General features: G+C 36.5%; 1 protein-coding gene across 1 annotated transcript; it reads left to right on the top strand.

Annotated features, from left to right (window-relative positions):
* Window positions 1-381: 381 nt before the first annotated feature.
* On the top strand, window positions 382-24,207 carry BAG4 (BAG cochaperone 4). The gene is made up of 5 exons (XM_079140648.1): window positions 382-656; window positions 8,916-9,023; window positions 19,853-20,107; window positions 21,525-21,782; window positions 22,763-24,207. The coding sequence occupies exons 1-5, from the start codon at window positions 384-386 to the stop codon at window positions 23,243-23,245; spliced, it is 1,377 nt and encodes a 458-aa protein (XP_078996774.1). The 5' UTR covers window positions 382-383; the 3' UTR covers window positions 23,246-24,207.
* Window positions 24,208-25,446: the final 1,239 nt, after the last annotated feature.

Below are 25,446 nucleotides of genomic sequence, written 5' to 3'. Positions count from 1 at the left end.
CATATTACTCCACCCACTTCCGTTATCACGTGCCTATCCCCCGGAAGAGGTGGGGCTGTCTGAAGTTCGTGGCACCGTTTCCTCATTCCGAAGAAGCTAGGAAGAAGAATCTAGATTGGCTAGGCAGTCGGAAAATGCGTCCTCTCATGTAAGGAGCACGGTGCCTTCTCTCGCTTTCCTGCTTCGAGATCAAGCAGTCGAGATCAGGGAGTCACTTACTGCGGCCCTCAATTTTCGGGGCTCGGCAGAAGGGGCGGGTCCGGGCCTGGGATTGGCTGTTACCGTCCGACCCCCCTTAATGCTGTCCACTCCCTCTAGCCCGCAGGCGCCTGCGCAATGGGCTGGCCGTGGGGGGCGGGAAGCGCTTCTGGGCAGTGGAGCCCATGTCGGCCTTGAGGCGTTCGGGCTACGGCCCCAGTGACGGTCCGTCTTACGGCCGCTACTATGGACCTGGGGGTGGAGATGTGCCAGTGCACCTACCTCCACCCTTATATCCTCCCCTTCGTCCCGAACCTCCCCAGCCTCCCATTTCGTGGCGGGTGCGCGGGGGCGGCCCTCCTGAGACCACCTGGCCGGGAGAAGGGGGAGGTGGCGATGGCTACTATCCCTCTGGGGGCGCCTGGCCGGAGCCGAGTCGAGCTGCAGGAAGCCACCAGGTAAGCTTTGAAATGTATGGCTTGGGGGATCCGATAGAGATGTTTGGTGGTGGGGTAGCTGAGGGCCACTGCGCTTTTTGTACCTCTAGGGTTTGTAATGGTTTAGGTTTCATATTTGTTTTCCTTACGGGGAGAGAGTTGGAGAGAAGGACTGGGAACATAGGTGGGGGAATATGCCTGTGTTCATTTTACTCCTCCATTTCTGCTTCGGCCGCAGTGTGTATCTGTCTTATTAAGAAAGGAAAAAACGTATGTGCTGACTTCTAAGCTCAGCAGACTGGGGATCTATCACCATGGAGAGATGTTGGGTTGGAATGACAGGGCTCTGCTCGAGCTTTGACAATTTATCCTGCGTGGCTAGTGACTGCAGCCCCCGTTGTCGCTCAGCAACCCCTCCCGCTGGGAGAAGGAACCTGATAGAGGGGGAGGGAATCTGAGCATTTAGCCCATTGCTCCTAAATCTTTGCCCTGGATTGAATCACGAATAATCAGTATTGTAAAGCATCTTTCCGTGGATTGTTTTATTTAATGTTCATAGCAACTACAAGGTAAATGTCATTATGGCATCCCTATTTTCAAATAACGAAAGCAGATCTGAGAGGTTAACTCACTTGCTTAATATATTTGGACTTGTAACATTTTGTTTTCTGTATACTTGCCAGAAATGTGTTTCCATTTTACTAATGTAGTGTTCTTGGTAGGGGCTATCTTTATAGAGTGGTGGCACACCTCGCTTCGCAGTTAGGAAGTATAGCATAATCATTTGTTGAAAGCGTAATAGCGAAATTCTCATACATTGTTGGTGGGATTGTAAAATGATAGTTTTTTGGAAAATTGTTGGGCAATTTCTCAAAACATTAAGCATAGAATTAGTGTATGAGACAACAAATTCATTCCTAGGTATGAACTGAATTTCACATGTACATTGGTAGCACTTTTAAAAAAATTGTATGTTCTATTTAGTTATACATGACAGCAGAATGCATTTTGATGCATTGTACACAAATGGAGTACAACTTTTTCTCTGGTTGTACACGATGTAGAGTTACACCATTTGTGTTGTCATATATGTACACCGGGTACTGATGTTTGTCTCATTCCACCATCTTTCCTTCCCCCACCCCTCCCCTCCATTCCCCTCTACATGATCTAACTTTCCTCCATTCTTCCCTTAAACCCCCCACACCCTGCCATGTATCCGCATCCACTTATCAGAGAAAACTTTCAGTAGCACTGCTATTCATAACAAAAAGGGAAAGTAACCCATATGTCCATCAACTGATAAATGGGTTAACAAGATATGGTATATTCATACAATGGAATATTATTTGCCCATAGAAAGGAATGAAGTACTGCTACATGCTGCAACAGGAGTGAACTTTTAAAACATCATTCCTCTTGAGCAAAGACAGTCAAAAAGATTGCATATTGTATGGATGCATTTATATAACATGTCCAGAGTAGGCAGATTTATAGAGACAAAGATTAGTGGTTGCCAGAGGTCGGGGGACTAGAGCTATTCACAAGTTTATAGATTTTTTTTTTCTTCCTGTGTTACTGGAGCTTGAACCTGGGAGCATTCTGCCTCTGAGTTACATACCCAGATCATTTTAAATTTTATTTTGAGTTTTAATCTCCCTAAGTTGTTCAGGTGGTTCTGGAGCTTATGATTTTGCCTCAGCCTCTCCAGTGGCTGGGAGTTGAGATTACAGGCTAGTGCCATTGCCTGTGGCTATTTTATCTTTTTCCTTTTTGATGCTACTGGTTATAGTATGGTGGTGGTGGGAGCTCTGCCACTGAGCTATAACCCCAACCCTTTTTTCAGTTTTTATTTTGAGACAAAGTCTGGCGAAGATGACCTTGAATTTGCGATTTTCCTACCTTAACCTTCTGAGTTGCTGGGATTATTTGCATGTACCACCACATTGGGCTTGGAGTTTTTTTTTTTTGAGGTGATGAAATGGTCTAAATTTAGTGGTGATGGTTGCACAACTCAATATACTAAAAATCACTGAATTATGTACACTTTAAAAGGGTGGGTTTTATGGTATATCTCAGAAAATTGTATGAGGAAAAAATGTAACAGTGAGAGTTTACTGTAAAAGAAAAATCCATGTTACCTATGCTTAGATCTGGAATAAGTAGGTTGTGGGACTTTAATCCCATGATCTAGTGAGGAAATGCTTGGTGTATAAGTATTCAAATTAAAGATCAGTTAAAGGAAAAGAGAAGAGGACCTTCAAACTGCTGATTTACTTTTGTTGGCCTTGCTGTGGTTAGCAAAACAACAGCGTGTTTTCTGGGGTAGACGTAGCAAGGGATTTGGATAAACTAGAACAGTTAAGATTTTAGCTTTGTGTAGGGAGTTGTGAGGTATGGTTTAAGTATAGGTGTGCACATATTGTGGATGATGGTGTTGGAATAACTGTAGATAAAACTGGATATGTATAATGGGCATTTGTATATTATTTTGAAAGTTCGTATTCTATCTTTCAGGTTGAGGATTCTGAAATTTTGAAAGGATAGCTTGGTAATTTCTTCTGTAGTAGTAGAAAATGAATACAGTGCCTATTGTCATAGATAGTGCAAATTTTTTTCTGAATTCTTTGTCTTTATTGGTTTTTATGTGTTTGATGTTTTTGTATTGTTAATCTGTCAAACTAACAGTAGGAAACAAGAATTTTTCTAATAAAAAGGTTTGCAAGGCTGTTAGAAATGCAGAATCTGCCATTTTCTAGACTTACTGCTGTAACTTATTGAGGTCCCCCAGGTGCTTCATATACACATTTAGGTTTGAGAAGCTTTGCTCTATAGAATTGGATATATTGAGATGATGTTGCCTTGAACCAGTGTAACAACTTGACTGTATTAACATATTTAAATATGATAGAAAAAATTCTCTCCAGTGCTGGGGATTGAATTTAGGGCCTTTTACACATTAGGCAAGTGCTTTACCATTGAGTTACATCACTAGCCCTCCATTTTTTTTTTTTTTTTTTTTTTTAAGAGTCAAACTTTTCTTACCTTTTTACCTATCCTGAAAATGTATTGTAAATATCCAGTATTTTGTAGCACTGTAGGTTGATCCTTGAACTAACAGCATCTGTATAACATAGGAGCTGGTTGGAAATGCTTTGTCTTAGGCCCTGCCCCAGATCTGCTGAATCTGCATTTTACTTATTTTGGACTGGGGATTGAATCTAGGTTCACTTTACCACTGAGCTACATCCCCAGCCCTTTTTATTTTTTAATATGAGACAGGGTCTCACTAAGTTGCTCAGGTCCTTGCTGAGTTACTGAGGCCAGCTTTGAATTTAAGACCCTTCTGTCTCAGCCTCCTGAACCACTGGGATTACAGGCTTGTGCCACAGCCCAGTCTGTGAATCTGCATTTTAACAAGATCCCTAGATGATATACATGTTTTCCCAGAACAAGTCATCCAAGAAAGCATGTCAAGACAGAAACTGTCATCTTTCATAATCTAATCTCAGAAGTGATATACCATCACTTCTGCTGTATATTTTTTGTTTTAGTGACCAGTCTGGTACAGTTGTCGAAGGCAGCTTCCAAAAGGTGTGAATACCAGGAGGCAGGGAATGTTGGGAGCCATCTTGGAGGATGGCTGTATCAGGAATAGAGCTCACTCTCCCATAGTAGTTCAGAAAAGAAGCCGGGGAGGGTGGGAAGCTTGCATTTGAGCCATGTCTGAATATAGAGACCTTTACCCTCAATATTTTATTGTAATAAACTTTAAACATACAGAAAACTTGAAAGAATTGTAGGTGAACACTCATGTGTACCACGTAGATTGTATAATTAGCATTTTATTTTTATTACATCAAGTTTTTTTTGATGCATAGGTAATTTGTATAGATTTGAAAGACATTTTCAAAGGTAGAATTAGGAGTTATGATACCAGATGGAAATGAGAAATGTGGGAAAAACAAGATGACTTCGAGATTTTAGGATTTCACATGCACAGGAATGAAAGGTTTTTATGAGAAGATAATGGTTTAGTTTTGTACCAAAAGAACTAACAATTGTTTTAAAATCAGGACTTAAAAATATATTTGATCTGGCAAAGACTTATGTGCTGCCTTTTTTCATTTATGCAGCAATCCAGTTAGTTTGGGAGATTACTGTGTGCTAATCTCTGGATACAGTATATGAGGTTGATTAGACAGGTTTGTGATTTTCTGTTTTTGCTTTTTTTTTTTTTAAATGTTGAATTATAGTCTTTCTGGCAGTCAGTTGTCTGTGGAAACACAACAATAGGTGTAGGACTCAGGAGGGAGATGGGATGGAGATAGTGATTTGAGAGTCATCAAGTAGTAAGTATTACTGAATAAGCTTGGTAATGGTTGCAGGTGTGGTCGTGGTGGGGAAGAGATCTTTGAGAGTCTGGAATAGGGGATAGAGAAAGGGAATACGAAATATTATGAAAAAAAATACTAGAAGAATAGTAGACTCCAAGAATTCATCCACTACAAACCAGGCAAGGTCACAGTTACTTTGTAGGCAAGTGGTATGAGAACTGAAAAGAAGTTGTTGGATTTGGCAATTTAAAGATACTGTTGATTTTAGTGGTGGTAGTTCAAAGAAGTATTAAATTAATGAATGAGGGGTTTTTATATGTGTTTTTATATATGTATAATTTATTTATTTAATTTTATTTTTTCGGTATTGGAGATCGAACCCAGGGTGCTTAACCACTGAGCAACATCCCTAGCCTTTTTTTATTTTGAGACAGGGTGCTGAATTACTCAGGGCCTCCCTAAGTTGCTGAGGTTGGCTTTGAATTTATAATCCTTCCTGTAAGCCACTACGCTTGACTTAATGGGAGTTTTGGATTACAAGACAGTATAAACAGTACTTCCAGAAATTTTTTAGTGAGAAAGCGGTCACTTGACACCAGGATTTAGGGAAGAATTTTTAGGATTAGGTGGTTTGAGTTTATTTGTAAGTGGAAGAGAATGAGCTAGGAGATTCAGAAAAAAGATCAGAACTAAAGGTTGGAGGAGTAGAAGTCCAGGTCATTTCAGAGTAAGGAAAATAGATTAGAATATGCTGGGAAATTTATATTATATCATATGATGATAAGTGTTATAATCAGGTGCTAGGGAAAAGGTGGAAATTGTCAGAAAACTTAGAGGAAACTCAAATGAGATTTGAAAATTTAAAAAAATTGTGATGAAGATAAAGTGATTTTGGGTAATTTAGCTATACAAATGATTTATGTACTTTTTTTTTTTTTTTTTTTTTTTGGGTGCTGGGGATCGAACCCAGGGCCTTGTGCTTATAAGGCAAGCACTCTATCGACTGAGCTATCTCCCCAGCCCCTGATTTATGTACTTTTTAAAAAAATGTGTTTTGGTTGTTGATGGACTTTTATTTTTTTTCATTTATTTGTATGCAGCGCTGAGGATCAAACCCAGTGCCTCACACATACTAGGCAAGTGCTCTAACACTGAGCCACAACCCCAGCTCCCAATTTATGTACTTTTAAAATAATTTTTGCAAAGTTCTTGTGCAAAAATATGAGCAAATTTGTAATTAGGACTCATAGTACCAGCACTACCCAGATTCCTTCATTATTAGGTTTGCTGGGGCTGAAGTTATTTTTTGCAGCAAAATGGGGTAAGTCACTGTAAATTTAATAATATATCCATCTTTGTGTGTGTGTGCTGGGTCTTGAACCCAGGGCCTTGAGCATGTCAAGCTTGCATCCTACCACTGAGTCATACCCCAATTCTCTACTTCTTATGTAACTAGTTAGTTCTAAGACAAAAGTGAAAGGAGTTGTCTGAAGCCAGCCTTCCTCTGAGATTTAGGTAGTACATCTTAAAACAGAAAAAAGTAAATAAATGGTATCTTGCCACAGAAAATTGTAATCAAATTTCCTTTGCCAGAAAAGCTTTAGTTCACATTCTAATCACTTGTGAAAACCTTTTATTACCTTTTTTATTTAAGCCTATGTTTTAGTTTATATTTCAGTCAGCAAATAAAAAGTTTAGTTAGTACCTTACTTCTTTATGACATTTCCCCCAAGCCATATTCCATCCTTTAGTTCTGATCTTTTTTTTCTCCAGTTATAAGTAAACTCAAACCACCTAATCCTAAAAATTCTTCTCTAAATCCTGGTGTCCAGTCAGGTGACCACTTCTCACTGACTGAAAGCTTAGAATTGGCACCTTAGTGTTTTATTTATTTTATTTTTTAGTTTATAGAATAATTAGCTTTAGTCGATATCCTTTGAAGTCAAAAATGTCAGGTTGTGTCAGGCATAATCCACAGACTTTCATTGTAACTGGATGTATTAGATTTGTCCCCTTTTGTCCAAAAAGAAGAAAAAGAGAGGAAATGGGAGGTCAGGGCCAATTTAATCTTTGGAAATTGACAATAAAATAATTTAGAAAAATCATGGTAAGGAGGATTGAACCTAAGATACACCCCAGACCTTGTTTTTTTATTTTTTATTTTGAGACAGGGTCTTGCTGAGTTGCTTAGGGCCTTGCTAAATTGCTGAGGCTGACCTCCAACTTGTGATCTTTCTTCCTCAGCCTTCTGAGTTACTGGGATTATAGGTGTATACTATCATGTTTGGTTATTAAAATTAGTAATTTTTATTATTTAGTTAAGAACATTCTTTTTTTCTTTTCTGAAAGTGGCATAATTTACATATAGTACACCTCACCCATTTTTTGGAATAGTTCTGAATTTTAGTTCTCTGTTTCTTTATTTGGTGCAGGGGATTGAATCCAGGGCCTTATACATGTTCTACTACTGATCTCTGGTACAACAATTTTGCAGGTGTCCCATTCTAAGACATATAATCAGCTATTACTTTAAGAGAATTTGATTTTTTTTTTTTTTTTTTTTTTTTTTGGGTGCTGGGGATTGAACCCAGGGTCTTGTGCTTACAAGGCAAGCACTCTACCGACTGAGCTATCTCCCCAGCCCCGAGAATTTGATTCTTTAAAAAAACGTTTTTCTTGTAGATGGATACAATACCTTTATTTTTATTTATTTATTTTTTATGTGATGCTGAGGGGTGAACTCAGTGCCTCACAAGTGCTAGGCAAGTGCTGTATCACTGAGCTACAACCCCAGCCCTGATTTTTTTTTTTTTTTTTTTTTAAATTTTTGGCTATTTTATATTTAGAAGCTAACTTTGTAAATCAGGATATAGGCAGGAAAACAGAAAACTCACTTGTTTTTTTAAAACAGGGAATTAAACAGGTATTAGAATTCTGAAAAGGGAAAAAGAGAAAACAGAAGTATCAGGATAGTAACTGTAGGAAGCCACTACAACTTCTAGGACTGGGGAATAAAGGGAAGAGGTTAGGCTTATTAGAACCTGGAAACTTGGAAGACTGACCTGGTGGAGTCTTTACATGCTTTGAAAGTATTACGAAATTTAGTAGTGCAATTAAGCTAAGATAGTGGAAACCTCTCAGTGATTACAACTTGCCAATGAATTTCTTTGTGAAACCACATTCAAAATTTAGGAAAAAAAATTAGAGATTCTGTTCAAACTTAAAACTATACTTAAATGATAAAGTTCAAAGCAAAATAATTTATAGGATAATAAAAGTATACATATATTAAACCAGACAGTAGATTCTCTGCAAAGTTTTGAGTTGATCTAGTGTCTCACCAAAGCTTGTTGTTGTAAATCATTGCATTAACTTTTTGAGTTGGAAAAGCTGAAGAGATTGTCATGGCTAGATTTACTCCTTGTGCTACATTAGTGGTAGAATTGTTCTGCATTAATTCCTGATGTTGAGGTTATAGGGTTGTTACCAGAAAGCCTACCCATAGCAGAAATGATATGGTGGATGCTCCTAAGAAAAAAGAGAAACTGACTTTCAGTAGCATTCTTACACTATTAAATTAGGCATGTTCAACCTATATTGATAAGGGTAGTGACTAGAGAGGGGTAAAAACAAGCTAATATCTCTGGTTTAGCTAATCATTTTGATGCAGAATTCCTTTATTGGCATTCATTCCTTCATTTGTTTTGGTGAAATTGACATAATGTATAAGAATAGTCTTACCAGATAGTCAGTAATTGTTTTATTCCAGGGCATGTGATTTGTCATGTAATGTATCTTCATTACTTTAATAGTGATTAATAATGGTATGGTTCTATTGCTTTTTTGTCTATTTTCCTTTTTGGTATCTATATCTTGCCTCTATCAATTTATCCCAGAATGACATAAGAATGTTATTGAAAGTGAATTTTTCTTTTTTTCTTAGGAGCAGCCACCATATCCTGGCTACAGTTCTAACTACTGGAATTCTCCTGCACGACCTAGGGCCCCATACCCAAGTACATATCCTATAAGACCAGATTTGCAAGGCCAGGTATGGTTGAAAATTGACAAACTTTCTGAATTTGTCCTTAATGAATCAATTATAGTCAGAACCTGTGAGATTTTATAGTGGTGATATGTGGGTTTTGTTTTACTTTTTAATTTAATGGGCTCCATCAATCTCATTATTACTATTTTATTTTTTTGTGGTACTGGGAATTGTACCCAGTACCTTATGCATGTTGTTTTGATTTTAGAGATGAGGAAATATCTAGGCAAATATTATCTATATAGTAAAGGTATCTTGAGGCAAAATAGATTATTTCTCAGAACCTGGAAAAAATATATATAAAATGTACTTGTATTTTTTAAAATGTACATATTTTAAAAATTTTGATTTATGACAAATATTTCATTATAAATATTTAAAGTTTATACTAAGTACAGAAAATATACACATCCTTTTAAAAATATTTTTTTAGTTGTTGATGGACTTTTATTTAATTAATTAACTTATTTATATGTGTGCTGAGGATCAAACCCAGTGCCTCCACACATGCTAGGCAAGTGCTTTACCACTGAGCCACAACCTTAGCACCCCACCCCACCTTTTTTTTTTTTTTGTGGTGCTGGGGATTGAACCCAGGGCCTTGTGCTTGCAAGGCAAGAACTATACCAACTGAGCTATATCCCCAGCCCAGCACCCCCCTTTTTAAAAAATATTTTTTTAGTTATCTGTGGACTTTTATTTTGTTTATTTATTTATTTGTTTGCTTGTTTATATATGGTGCTGAGGATTGAACCCAGGGCCTCACACATGCCAGGCAAGTACTCTACCATTGAACCACAACCCCAGTCCTATACATATCTTTTTAACAAGCACCTCGTTTTATCAATTTTTAATTTTACCACAGTTCATATTTAAAAAAAAAAAGAAATACAATTAAAGCCCCATGTGACACTTCTTTCCATTTTATTGTTATATTTATTATCCTATTTCTGTTTTTATGCTTTTATTAATTGTATTTATATCCATAAACTTATCATGGTATTATTTAATATGTTTTTAAACTTTGAGTGGTTTCATATTAACCTCTTGCAACTTGCTTCTTTTTGCTCAGTATTTTCATTTTTCTATTGTACACTTATAAGAATTTCTCTAGGGTGTGAAATTTTTGGGTTTGGTGTGTATATCTTTATTAGGTGTGCCAAATTACTTTTCATAATGTTTATACCAATGAGAAAATATTTAAATATCATCCAGAATCTTGCTATCCTAACAATAATTGTCACATTTTTTTTCTATCTAGATACCATATTTCTGTATGTAAACCATTTTTAAGGAATACAATTGCAATACATATAGTTTCAAAGCAGCTGCATTTAAGCAGCCTTCAAATGAGTACCCAGAACTTTAGATTCAAATTAGAATTATCTATAAACTGATGTTCTCTGCAGAATTAAAATTTTAAGATCACCATAAAGTGTACTAGAGTCTTCTGATTAAATTTTAGGTAGTCAAGTATGTTCGTCTCTTTAAATTTGCTAGGGAGATGGAGGGAAATAATGGAAGTACATTTTCTTTAAAGGGCTGAATTAACTCAATTTTTAAAAACCTGCAGGAGAATTCCAAGTTCAAGGCCAGCCTGGGCAACTTAGCTAGACCCTGTCTCAAAATAAAATTTAAAAAGTCTGGGGATGTAGCTCGGTGGTAGAATATTTCCCCAGTAGATATGAGGCCCTGGTACCTGATACCTCCAAAAAAAAAAAAAAAAAAAAAAAAAAAGGCAAAAGAAAAATTGTATCACTCTTTCCTTCTGGCTGCTTTCTCATATTAGTCTTGCCTCATGATCATTCTTTTTGGTAGGTTTTATAAATCTTAAAAATTCTAATTAAGAGAGAGATCCAAGATGGCAGAATAGAGGAGGTCAGGCTTCTGGCTGCTCTGTGGCATGAAACCAAGAAAGCAGATAGGTGGGTGAACAAAAAAAAAAAAAAAAAAAAAAAAAAAAAAAAAAAGGGAGGGACTTTACTGGAACTTAAAACTGGACATTCAAAGCAGACCAGGAACACAGGAGGTTGAATCTAATAAAATAAGAGAAAAATCCTCTGCGGAATAGCGGCTGCCACAGTTGAGCTGGAAGCTCCAGCCAGAGGGGTCCTCCTGTAAGCATAGTAGGGGGATAAAGGAATTAACCCACATTTTTTGGGAGGCTTGAGGAGTATGGAGCATTTGGAGACCAAGAACTAAAGGCCCAACAAACCTGAAGGACTTGCAGCCCGAAATCCATGTGTGGGGATAGAAGCTGCCATATCTCCAGGCAGCATGTGGAGGACAAAGGAAGGAACACCCAACCCCCAATCCTGCAACGGACAAAGGGGATACCTGGCAAATTGGAGTTTGGCCCAAAATACAGGCGCAGTTAAACACAGGTTGCACAACATAGAGTGTGCTTAAGTGATGCAAAGCAACTTAAAAGTGGAGATAGGTTTATGTAGGATACAACTGGTCTCGGAAACCTACCTGGCTCTACCCGCCCTCATCCAGTTGCACTGCTTTCAGGACTAGCTGGGAAAGCTGCATCTGGCCATGAATTTGGAAGGGCAGGGGTGGGAGAAATTGTTTGAAGACTGAACCTGAGACCAGGAAAGGTGGGGTCCTCAGGTGACATAGAGGACAAAGAATTGGCTCCCTCACCACATGAGTGGAACCCAGGGGAGGTCCCTGGGGTAAAGTCTTCCAGTGTGGACTAGCAAATGCTGGTTGCTGGAGGTGCGCTGATTTAAAATCTCCAGACCAATTAGCATTTAGTGAAGAGCCTGGAACCTTCCAAAACCTAAACCCTGCCTCCAGAAACTCCACCTAGGGGATTACCTCTCTCACTCCAGCAATCCAGAGAGTGGAGCATCACATTCAAGAAGACCCCAACCTAAAACTGCTGAGAAGAAAAATGGAATATTTTGAATTCCAACAGAAAGAATTCTTTAACTTTTCGTAAAGGTTTCTTTCTTTCTTTCTTTCTTTTTTATTCTTTTTCACTTTTTTAATTGTGACCTTAATAGTACCTGGACATTCATACAGCTTCCTATTTTATTTCTTTTTATTTCTAGTTTTTTTTGGGCGGGAGGGTACTGGGGATTGGACTTAGGGGCACTAGACCACTGAGCCACATCCCCAGCTCTGTTTTGTATTTATTTAGAGACAGGGTCTTACTGAGTTGCTTAGCCCTTTGCTTTTGCTGAGGCTGGCTTTGAACTTGTGATCCTCCTGCCTCAGCCTCCCGAGTTGCTGGGATTACAGGCGTGTGCCACTGCACCCAGCTTATTTCTAGCATTTTGAAGCCAGTTATTTTATAAGAATTCATTTTTTTTGTGGACTAGGATGTTTGATTAGGATATTTTAGTTTTGTATTATTTTATTTTTTGTTTTTTAAAAAATTTTTGCTTTATATATTTTTCTCCTCTTTCCCTTGATTCTTTTTTTCTGCTAACAGCCAATCTCTATTGTTCTCTTTCACTCTTCCTTTAATCTTTTATGTTTGTCTTCTTTCCTTCTCTCTCATAATCATCACATCCTGTATCACTTCTGTTCTCTCCCAGTCCACCATTTGAAAATGTAAACCCTTTTGCAAACTTGCTGTTTTATTTTAGGCAACAACTGATCATATCATTTGCTTATTGTGATAATTAAAATTGTATACATCATAGGAACTATTTGGTTTAATGCTGTAAATTTTTTGCATTAGTCATTGTTATTATTTGTCTCCTCCTAAACAGTGAAGTACTAGAAACCTTCAGGACACTCTTAAGTCCACAGGGTAGAAACTACTGCTCAGATCCATACTGTTAGATGGGTAGGCACACAAACAACATGAAAAAGCAAGGGAACAAATCATCCCAAGCAAACCAAGATACTCCAGTAACAGAATCCATTGACACCACAGTAGAAGAAATGTCAGAGAAGTTGAGAATGTACATAGTTAACTGATCTGCAAAGGAAAAGATGATCTAAGAACAGATGTAGGTAGCCAAAGGTCACTTCAATAAAGAGATAGAGATTCTGGGGGGGGGGGGTGGAAACAAACCAAACAAATCATTGAAATGAACAATAAACCTAATTAAAAGTTCAATAGAAAGCATCACCAACAGACTACACCACTTGGAAGACAGAACCTCAGGCAGTAAAGACAAAATATAACATCCTGAAAATAGAGTTGACCACATGATGTTAAGAAACCATGGACAGAACTTCCAAGAAATACAGTATAACATGAAAAGACCAAATTAAAGATTTATCGGGATAGATGAAGGCACAGAGATACAAACCAAAGGAATGCATAATCTCCTCAATGAAATAATAGCAGAAAAATTCCTAAATCTAAAGAATGAAATGGAAAATCGAATACAAGAGACATAGAACCCCAAATGTGCAAAATTACAACAGACCCACATCAAGGCCCATTATAAGAAAAATGCCTAACATATAGAATAAGGATAGAATTTTAAAGGCTTTGAGAGAAAAATACCAGATTATATACAAGGGGAAACCAGTATGGCTCTCAACTGATTTCTCAATGCAGACCCTCAAAGCTAGGAGATCCTGAAATAACATATACCAAGTTCTAAAAGAAAATGGATGCCAACCAAGAATCCTGTATCCAGCAAAATTAAGCTTCATATTTGAAGATGAAAAAAAACCCTTCCATGATAAATAAATATTAAAAGAATTTGCAGCCAGAAGCTTGCACTTTAAGTATATCTTCAACAAAATAGTCCATGAAGATGAAATAAAAAAAAGTGAAAACCAGTGAAGAGAGGAATTATACTAAAGAAATAGTCAATCAAAGAGAAACTAATTCAAATTAAAAATTATAAATAAGCCAAAATTACCAGCAACACAAATCATATCTCAATAATAATCTTGAACATTAATGCTCTAAACTCATCAATCAAAAGAGAGACTAGCAAAATGGATTATAAAACAAGACCCAACAACATGCTGCCTCCCAGAGACTCACCTCATAGGAAAAGTCATCCACAGACTGAAGGTGAAAGAATGGGAAAAAACATATCACTCACATGGACCATGTAAACAAGCAGAGGTTTCTATCCTCATATCAGATAAAGTGGACTTCAAGCCACAGTTAATCAGAAGGAACAAAGAAGGACATTTCAAACTGCTTAAGGGAATTATACATCAATAAGACATAACAATCGTAAATATTTATGCCCCAAACAATGGAACATCTACATACATCAGATAAACCCATCTCAACTTCAAGAAACAAATTGACCACAACATGATAATACTGGGTTTGAAGATTTTTATCCATAAATATGAATACAAATATGAATATACATGTAAAAATATACATGGAAATATTTAAATGGATTTGAATTTGTATATAGTTATTTTTCTTTTGAGATGGATGTTTACAGTTTTGGTAAGATACAGGATATGATTCCATAATATATATGAAAATTTATGGGTAGGATTTGGGTTGCCATTAGGGCACATACATACATATATGAATGTATATAAACATATCCAGAATATATGTGTGAAAATATATATAGATATTCAGTAATATTTATAATTTTTGTTTAAAAGACTCATGATTATGGGCAGGATTAGGTTTAGTTCTGAGTTAGGGACTGGGTTACCTTTGGAACATTATATCAATATATAGGAATATAAATATGAATATAGAGGTAATATATATCAAAGTTTACATATATATTTATGGATATTTTAAAGGTAAGCAATATTATGTTTGAAATCTAGGTTATGCCTATGGAAAGGAGTATATACAAAAAAATATCTATGGGTTTTTATGTAAATTTATGAACTTATATCCCTCAATTCATTCATGTAAAATGTATGGTTTGTATGTGTAGAGGTTTCTCTGAAGTATATTGGTAGGTATAGGACTAATGTAGAAAAATAGTTAAGGTTAGTTTAGGGATTGAACATTTTTATCCATATATAGGAATACAAATATGAATATATATGTAAAAATGTACATGAAAATATTTAAATGGATATAATTTTGTATATAGTTATTTTTCTTTGAGATGGATGTTTACAATGTGTTTTAGTTATAGTGTATGATTATGTTACTGAAAATATATGATCAGGAATTTGGTTGCCATTAGGGTATATTCATATGTATATATGAATGTATATAAACATATATAGGAATAGTTAGAAAAATCTAAAAAATAGCTCTAATAAACCAGGTATGTATAATGTCTTGCTTGGGTTTTTTTTGAGTTATCTTTGAGACATTCTGAAATTGATCATTGGCTCATCCTTAACAAACATGTCAACAACTACAAAGCTGATAGGTAGTTTTCTGATTCCATATTTTGTAAACATGCATGTTACAAGTAGTGATCCCTGGGCGCAGCGGTTATTTGGGAAATGTAGATATGAACTCACGAAGAGATCAGAACCAGGAAAGTAATGAAAATCAGGAAGTAATTGAAGCAGGAGGATCACAAATTCAAAGCCAGCTTCAGCAAAAGTGAGGTGCTAAGCAACTCAGCGAGACCTTGTCTCTAAATAAAATACAAAGAAGGACTAGTGGTGTGGCTCAGTGACCAAGTGCCCTTGAGTTCAATCCCTGGTACCAAAAAGCAACAAAAAAAAAAGTGTTTTTCTTTTTTGCCATACTGTAGATTGAACCCACTGGTGCTCTACCACTGAGCTCTACATCCTTAATAACATTTTTAATTTAGAGATAGGTTCAAAGTTGCTGGGGCTGGCCTTAAACTTTCTATCTTCCTGCTTCAGCCTCTCAAGTAGCTAGAATTATAGGGGTGTACACTGAGCTCAGCTAACATACAAGTTTTCTAGTAATGATTCTTTTTGCTTTATTAAAATACTCTAATTGGTTATTAACATAATCTGCCTTTTTTTTTTGCAGTGCTGGGGATTGAACCCAGGGCCTTGTGCTTGTGAGGCAAGCACTCTACCAACTGAGCTATATCCCTAACCCCAACCTGCTTTTTTGAAACTTCTTTTCCACACACTTTCTAAAGTGTATTGGCAGTTTTCACATTGCTTTTTTTCTGATAAAGAAGAGAGTCGCTTGACTTTTAGGAGATTACAGACTACTGAGTAGTAATGATAGAAATGCTCTACCAAAAAACAAACAAAAAAACCAAAAACAAATACCTTGAAGTCTTATTACTTTGAATTGAGATGTCATGGTACAAAAAGATTTTGATCTAACTTATATTTTTTCACTTAATTTTAAGGGAGAATCGAGTTGTAAAATAAGTAATGGCTGGGTGAGGTGGCGCACCCCTGTAATCCCAGTGGCTTTGGAGGCTGAGGCAGGGGATCTTGAGTTCAAAGCCAGCCTCAGCAATTTAGCAAGGCACTTGACAACTCTGCCAGACCCTGTCTCTTAAAAAAATATAAAAAAGGGGCTGGGGCTATGGATCAGTTAGTAGAGTGCCTGCCTTGTAAGCACAAGGCCTTGGGTTCAATCCCCAGCACTGCAAAAAAAAAAAAAAAAAAAAAAAATATATATATATATATATATATATATATGGCTGGGGATATGGCTCAGTGGTTAAGCATCCCTGGGTTCAATCCTCAGTCCAAATAATAAAAAGGTACTATAGTTGAGCTCCTGTGAGATAAAAATTGGAATAGCTCTCTAAACTGAGATATTATATAAGAGAGCAACTGGTGGATGATGGTAAATTTGGTAATTCAAAAATGAGTGTTAGTAAAAATTCAAGTTGATGTCAGTCAACTGCTGATAATAATGAAGTCTTGGAATGCTTTTAGGAAATTTTTGCATATTTTTCAAGATAATCACAACAGGAAAAGTTGTGATAGTGCTAGGGGAAATCATTTTTTGCTTAGTTCACATTTGTCTGTACTTTCATAGTCATAAACCAAATAGCAAGGGAATCTATCAGCATTCTTTTTCTGGGCAAGAAACTTGACCACTTTTCTTCCCTTTAGTTCTCATATTGACATAATGGTCTATCAACTGGGAAACCAACTTTTGTTAGCTTGAAATGAGATGGCATATAGTAAGATGTTATTTGGAAGGACGTTGGTTAGCCTTTTGGCTGTTAAATTGTTATCATCTAGGGCTACTGGGTTACTTGTCTTCATTCAGCAAAGATTTGAAGAACAGGACACAGATAGCAACCAAGAAGTAGGTTCATCGCAAAAGTGACAGATACAGAGATAGACTTCTAAAAGAAGAGGTCTCAGACTGGGAATCTGGTGGGGGAGTTTTGGCCTGTTCTTTTTATAGTCCCTGGAATTTCCTTATCTCCTACCCTGTCCACAAGCTCTTCAGTATTATTACTTGGGGACACTTGTGTCCATGCATCTGTTTTAGTTTTTCTATTGGGTCCCCCACTTAAGAGCAGAGTATGGAAGTGTCTGTTTGGATTCCCTGCTTGTGTCCACTTTTGTCAAGCAGGAAGTTGACCTCATCAAAAGACCCTCTCAAGACTCCTTTGTCCTGGCCCTGCCCCTGACCTCCTCACTTGGCATCTTGCCCTGGCTGCCTAAGCCCTCCTACATCATTAGTTTCCAACAATAACAGTGACAACAAAAATTGGAAACTAAGGAAGGGAGAAAAAACTACTTGTGCCATCGTAATGTTTTCATATTTTGAAAAATTTTCTTTTGTTTTCCCTATCATGTATACACAGCTTTAAATAATTATATACTTTTTAATTTAGTACTTTAGTTGCCTATGTATTTGCCATCTTGTTATATATAGGGTGCAATATCAGGAACTCTCTTTTTTAATATTAAGGTAATTTTCAAACAAAATTAGGAGAATAGCATAATAAATGCCTGGGTGTCCATTTCTCAGCTTAGATTATTAATCCTTGACTATCTTATATTTAGCTCTGGATCTTTTCTTTGGAGTATTTTGAAGAAATTCCAGATATCAAATTGTATAACTTCTAAATAAACTTAACTATGTTTATTTAAAATATAAGGATATTTTTAAAATACAACCACAATGCCATTATTAAAACTTAGAAGGAAAAATACCTAAAAATAACTCTTTAATAAGAAGAAGTATCTAATAATAATAAACTCTTTAATAATAAAGAAGTATCTAGTCAGTTAAGACCGAATAAAATTCCTTTAGTGAACAGTCTTTTTTTGTGGATGGTTAGTCTTAAATTTACTTAGTCATTTCATTGTTATAGAATGTTTAGACTATTTAAAATTTTGTGTGATTATAAGTAATGCTATGATGAATAACTTCATGCCTACGACTTATTCTCTGGTTGAATCATTTCCTTAGGAAAGATTTCTAGAGTTGAGCGAAGTGGCGCACACCTGTAATCCCAGTGGCTTGGGAGGCTGAGACAGAAAGATTGCAAGTTCAAGGCCAACCTCAGCAAGGCCCTAAACAACTTAATGAGACCCTGTAAAAGGGGGCTGGGGATATAGCTCAGTTGGTAGAGTGCCTGCCTTGCAAGTACAAGATCCTGGGTTCAATCTCCAGCACTGCAAAAAAAATAAAATAATAAAATAAAATAAAAAGGACTGGGAATGTAGCTCCCTGGTAAAACATCCCTTGGTTAAATCTCTAGTACCAAAAAATTGGAAGGATTTCTAAAAGCCGAATTATAGTACAAAATGTCACACGATGTATTATCAAGTCTTCTAGTTTGTGTGTTACATTAAGGAATTATTTGTTTAGACTGAAATCTTAAAGAGCTTCTTAGTAGCTTTAACCAAAAGGTGGTTCATTGCCCTTCTAGTCAGGGAATGTGTTGCTGGTTCTTTCATTGTACCTGACCCTGCGTGGAATTATTTGTCTGTTCTCCAACCTAAAGTAAGAACCATTATGTAGTCTTAGAGACAGAGGTGAACATGGGAAAACTTGATTTGGGGTTTTTACTGTTTTTAAAAGGTAAAGTAGAAATTAATAGAAAATATTATGGTAGTCATTTAAATTTAACTTTAGCTTTACTCTTATTTGGATTATTAAACTAAGGATTCTGGTTATTAGTAGTAGTCTAGATAGGTGATTTAAAACTGCAGTTAAGGAGGATTGGGAATGTAGCTCAGTGGTAGAGTTCTTGCATGTGACCTTAGATTCAAATCCCAGCTCTGCAAACAAAACCAAAATCCATGGCAGTTTGCACTATATGAGAAAGGTGTCTCTGTTATCTGTCGTCGATATTATCTGGGAAATAGGGTAATGGTATAGTACCAAAGAACATGGACTTTGGAATCAGATCTGGGTTTATTTCTTTACCCTGCCATAATAATACTAACAACAATAAGATAAATAATTACCATTTATTGAGCATACTTTGTACTAGACACTGTCTTAATTTATGTCATCTCATTTAATTTTCATAATAATCCTACAAGAATCGTTTATGATCTTCATTTTTCCTGATGGAGAAACTGAAGCTAAGATCAGTTAAATATAAAGTCTATGGCATAGCTAGGTCTTTCTTCCTATTACATCATGGACTTCCTTTTCTCTCTAGCCATTCTCTCAAGTTTCCCACAGTCCCTCCTCAGTCGGTAGTAGTTCTCTGCTATTGTTATTGTCAGGTATACTTAAGGCAGTGTTTTAGAAGCACTGCTCTAAGGCCATCACTTCATGTCTCATCACAATATACATGTCCCATCCCATTGTTACATGGACCCTACAGTTATAACTTGTGTTCAATATAGGAATATTATTTTAATAGAAGAGAGAAAGAATACGTCACAGATTGCTTAGTAGTTTGTATTCATCAGTTATTGATTTCTTCCCAAAGTTTTCAACATTGGGCATTAAGTCAGGACATTTCAGCTCTTCAGCTCTTCAGCTCTTCCTATTTACTCACCTTTTTTCTCTCAATGTGGCTTTTTTTCAGAGTTTGAATTCTTTTACGAATGGAGCATATGGTCCACCATATCCCCCTGGCCCTGGGGCAAATACCGCCTCATATTCTGGGGCATATTACGCACCTGGCTATACTCAGACCAGTTACTCCACAGAAGTTCCAAGCACTTATCGTTCACCTGGCAACAGCCCAACCCCAGCCTCTCGTTGGATGTATCCCCAACAGGACTGTCAGACTGAAGCACCCCCTCTTAGGGGGCAGGTTCCAGGATATCCTGCTTCACAGGTGAGCAGTTTTCTGTTAGGAAAAATTTCAGTCTTTGCTTCTTGAGTTGTAAACAGTAGAAGGGTATTTATTTATTACTAGTATTGATTTAAGAAAATGCTAAAGATGTTCAGAGATTTTTTTCAAAGGTGAAGGCAGGGACTACTTTTATATTGATGCCTTTTTTATTTGTAGCAACTGTTTCAATAAATGGATTTTGATTGAAGGTACCTCAAAGATGTCATAATCTTAAAATTTTTATAGTGAAAGAAAAATTTTTTTTTTTTTCCTTTTAGTGGTACCAGTATTGAGCCCAGGGGGTGCTTTACCACTGAGCTATACTTCCAGCTCTATTTATTTTTGGTACTGGGGATTGAACCAAGGGGTGCTCAACCAGCTCTTTTTAAATTTTATTTTTCTTATTTATTTATTTTATATTTTCATTAGTTGTTGAATTTTATTTATATGTATGCAGTGCCGAGAATTGAACCCAGTGCCTCACACATGCTAGGCAAACGTTCTACCACTGACCCACAATCCCAACCCCTAAGAGATTTTTGTACATGGTAGTTCTTAGGTCAAAGGAAAGTTAAGGAAACACACTTGTCAAATTCCTTCCTCCCAGGTAACTTGGGTAGAACAGTTTTTATTGCACAGCAATGAATTGTTGACTGGTAGGGATGACTGTCTAATTCTTTTCTTTTTTTTTGGTACCGGGGGTTGAACTCAGGGGAACTCAACCACTGAGCCAGCCCCTTCTTGTATTTTATTTAGAGATAGGGTCTCATTGAGTTGCTTAGGGCCTCATTAAGTTGCTGAGGCTGGCTTTGAACTCGCGATCCTCCTGCCTCAGCCTCCAGAGCCGCTGGGATTACAGGCATGTGCCCACCATGCCCAGCTTTATTTTTTATTTTGAGACGTGGTCTTGCTAAGTTGCTGAGGCTGTCCTTGAACTTGTGAGCCTCCTGCCTCAGTTTCCCAGGTTGCTGGGATTATAGGTGTGTACTACTGTGCCTGGCAAAAGAAATCTTTAGAGAATTGTTTGAAAGTTTACCAGTTTTAACCTTTTTTGTGTGTGCTGTTAGGTTTATATTTTTAAACATTATATCATTGAAACCATAATGATAATGGTATCATTATGAATGATACCATGTTTATTTCTCTGTTCACTTTAAGAGGATCTTTATTTGTGCTTCCTTTATTTGTGCTTCTATGGACAGATTTACACTACACTTCAGTCATTGAATTTTAGGCCTTATTCTTTTCTAGTTTGGTCATCACCAAATCTGTCCCTGGTATCATTAGAACATCTTTTTTTTCTAGGCTTGTAGTAATTATGGCAACTAGAGTTCCTAGCATCTTAGAATCTGCCAATAATATTTTCATTACTTTTAGTTTTTTTTAGAAATGACCAGCATATTTCTTCCTCTCAATATAGAACCCTGGAATGACCCTGCCCCATTATCCTTATGGGGATGGTAATCGTAGTGTTCAGCAGTCAGGACCAACTGTACGACCACAAGAGGACGCATGGGCTGCTTCTCCTGGTGCTTATGGGATAGGCACCCGCTACCCTTGGCCTTCAGCAGCGCCCTCAGTACCACCTGGGAATCTGTACATGACTGAAACTACTTCATCATGGCCTAGCAGTGGCTCTCCTCAGCCACCTCCTTCACCACCACCCCAGCAGTCCAAGGTAGGAGACCTTCTCAGTGCTGTTCTTTTGCTCTCTGGGTAATTAAGAGAGCTTAAGATTGAACTTTTCTACGTTGGTCTGTATTAAATGGGGACTAATTGCAAAAATTTGGTGATTACTTCCTATAGCTTTACTTCAACCTGTTTTTCTTTCATCCTCCCCCGCCCCTTTTCTCCCTTACACACTGTGAGACTTTATCTATTTATTTATTTGGTACTGGGAATTGAATCCAGAGGTGCTTTATCACTGAGCCACACCCCCAGCCTTTTTTATTTTTTGACAGGTTCTCACTAAGTTGCTGAGGGCCTTGCTAAGTTGCCAAGGCTCGCCTCAAACTTGCCATCCTCCTGCCTTAGCCTCCCAAATACTTCATCTTTTTAAAGACATTTTAGGCTCACATCCTATTTTTAAAAGACATAAAAATGCTCATTTTCTGTCTGTTGTAATACTTTCCAAATGTTAAATACAATCAGACTATTTTACAACAACAAATATTCTATAAATAGAAGATAAAAACCAATGTGAAATACCTATAGTATTAGCTTCTATGGTTTAATTTAAAATTAAACCATAGATTTGAACATTATCTGCTTATGTCTGCCTTTTTAATACCTGTCTTGAGGTTTTAACTCTTAAGGGAAAAATGTCTTAATTCTTATTTATTAAGTCATTGGATGGATTGTGAGGTAGCGAAATAGATTGTGAGGTGTTCATGATGATAACCTGCCTCAGGGTAGGTTGTTCTAGCCATTACCTTTAGGAATTCTCTTGCCTTTTTTTATGTGACAGGATGTTCCCTTTTATCTTTTTAGAACTGTGTTTTTCTCAAATGATTGGAAAGGGTGCTCCAGTTTTATTGGTGGGGAATCTTTTCATGTACCTTCTGGGTCAGGTGAAAGATGTGGGTTAAAAAATCTTAGACTGTTGATGGATTCCTATTAAAATAGCTTTTTTCCCCCTTTTTATTCTCCCATTCTAAGGATTCCTCATACCCCTATAGCCAAGATCAAGGCATGAACCGGCACAACTTTCCTTGCAGTGTCCATCAGTATGAATCCTCTGGGACAATGAGCAATGATAATTCAGACCTTTTGGATTCCCAAGTCCAATATAGTGCTGAGCCTCAGCTGTATGGTAATGCCACCAGTGAGCATCCTGGCAATCAAGATCAGAGTAATAATCTTTCTGAAGAGTGTTTATCTTCAGATGAAGGTACTCCTCCAAGTATTAAAAAAATCATACATGTATTGGAGAAGGTCCAGTATCTTGAGCAAGAAGTAGAAGAGTTTGTAGGAAAAAAGACAGACAAAGCATACTGGCTTCTGGAAGAAATGCTAACAAAGGAACTTTTGGAACTGGATTCTGTTGAAACTGGGGGCCAGGACTCTGTCCGGCAGGCCAGGAAAGAGGCTGTTTGTAAGATCCAGGCCATACTGGAAAAATTAGAAAAAAAAGGATTATGAAAAGATACAGAACAAAGTGGAAGCCTGTTAATAACTTGGCCAAAGAACTCTTGGTTTTGGTTAGTTAATGTCTTTTTGAAATGCCTGTTGATGACAAGAAGCAATACATTCCAACTTTCCTTTGATTTAAAACACGAAAAGCTGGCAAAGGAATGGAAGACCATTTTAGTTATGAGATTTTTCAGTTCTCAGACGAATGAATGTAATAGGAAACTGGAATTACTAATATTGCCAAGTAGACTCACTTCTTGAGAAATTTGGGGACATCTTTAAACTGCTTCTTATCAGCAGGAGAGAAATACATTTCATGTAACAGGCTATCAGAAACCTACCAGATGAGACTGGATATAATCTTAAGACAAACAGATTTTGTTTTTGTAAACATCTGGATTACTTGTCAACATTTTTGTACATTGTGACTGTTTTCAGTGTACACACTTCATGTGTAAATTACAGCTTAGACTTTAGCCTTCTTGGATCTCTGTTTTGTTTTGTTATTTGCAGTTCACAAATATAGTATTCTCTACTTCTTGGTATATTTTGTAGTAATATGTTTAATATAATTATTCAAAAGACTATTGACAGCCAGATAGTATGGCAATTCTGAATGGATTTGTCTTTTCATCACTTAAATATATTGCAATGTGAATGAGTTCTTGAGGTAATAAACTATCCCATTTTTGTATAGCACATTTAGTTAGAGTTCTTAACACTTCTACTTTTCATAGTAGTAGTGGGAGGTGAATTTGGAAATGACATTGATATAAGAATGAAAATGTTCATGGACATTTTTCTTTTTTATTGTATTTGGATAAAGATCCACTTTAAAATTACTTTTTTTCAACAAAGTATAATTATCTTTTTATTTTTGCTGCTTCTATAGAAAGCCTGTGATGAAAAATTAATGCCATAATGAATAGAAATAATTACTCCAAAAAGTAATAAATGTGATTATTTGATAATATTGTTCTCCATCTAAGCTATTGGTTTCACCATTTAAGATTCCTGTGGGCAGATTTCAGCTCAGTTTTATTTAAAAATATTGAGGGGAAAAGGAGATTCATGCTCAGGGAGTAAATCATTTATAGAATGAGAAATTATTTTCTTTTAAAAGTAGATTTGATGTTTATTTCTTAGATAAATTTTATAGATTTGTTTCATAAAACATATAACTATTAATAACTGATTTTAGAGCCAAATTTAAGAGAAAGGATATTGAAATAGTCTCAACTGGCCTTGTTTGGGTACCTATGTACTACTGTATAGAAGAGATTTAGGTAAGTAACCTTTACATCTGAGTTCTATAGTATACCATGTATGCTTTTAGAAAAATAGTTTTGTGTGTGTGTGTGTGTGTGGTGCTGGGGACTGAACCCAGGGGCTTGCTAGGCAAGTGCTCTACCATTGAACTTCATTCCCAACTGTTTCTTAATAAGATATCCAAGTGATAATTTTTTTCCTACACTGCCAGGTCTATTCAGTGACTCTAGATCTGTCAGCCAACTCCTCTATTCATAAACAAGGAAACCAGTAAAAAACATGTTAAATGATGATAAGAAATGTAGTAAAAATATTGTCTGGGGCTTATGATTGGGATGAGTGATTCTACAGGATAATATGGTGATATTATTATTCTGGGATTTTTATATTTGGCTTAAAACAGCAATGTTTTTAAACAGTTCTCCGTGAAAATTAGAAAATTATACTTAAGACTTTAGAAAGTGGAGAAACTTAAAATTATTTAAAAGGAAACATTGTTATTGCTGTTTAATTTACTGAGTGTCCAAGATGGCAGTTTCCATGAAGTCTTGAGTTTACATATATGTACACATTATGTACAAATACACATATCTGTGTGTATCTTTTCAAGTTATTTTGTTAAGTTTTGAGATGGGATTTTAGCTTTACAGAAGAGTTGTTAAAATACTATAGGTTCTGTACACCCTTCACCGTCCTTCTTCTTATGTTGACATCTTATATAACCATAGAACAATTATCAAAATTAAGAAATTAACCTTCCTACATGGTATTAGGTAGAGAGTTAAAAGTAGCAATTTTATTGTATTTTTACTAATGCCCCCTTATTGTTCCTGGATTGATTCCAGGATCTCATCTTGCATTTAATTGTCATGTCTCTGTAGTGTCTTCCAGTCTGTGACAGTGTACATTAACAGGATACCTGATGTAATGTATTTCTGGTC

The sequence above is a fragment of the Sciurus vulgaris genome, assembly GCF_902686455.1.
Source record: "Sciurus vulgaris genome assembly, chromosome: 5".
NCBI lineage: Eukaryota > Metazoa > Chordata > Mammalia > Rodentia > Sciuridae > Sciurus > Sciurus vulgaris.
Note: the sequence above shows the minus strand (reverse complement) of the source record. Positions and strands in the feature narration are given on the sequence as shown.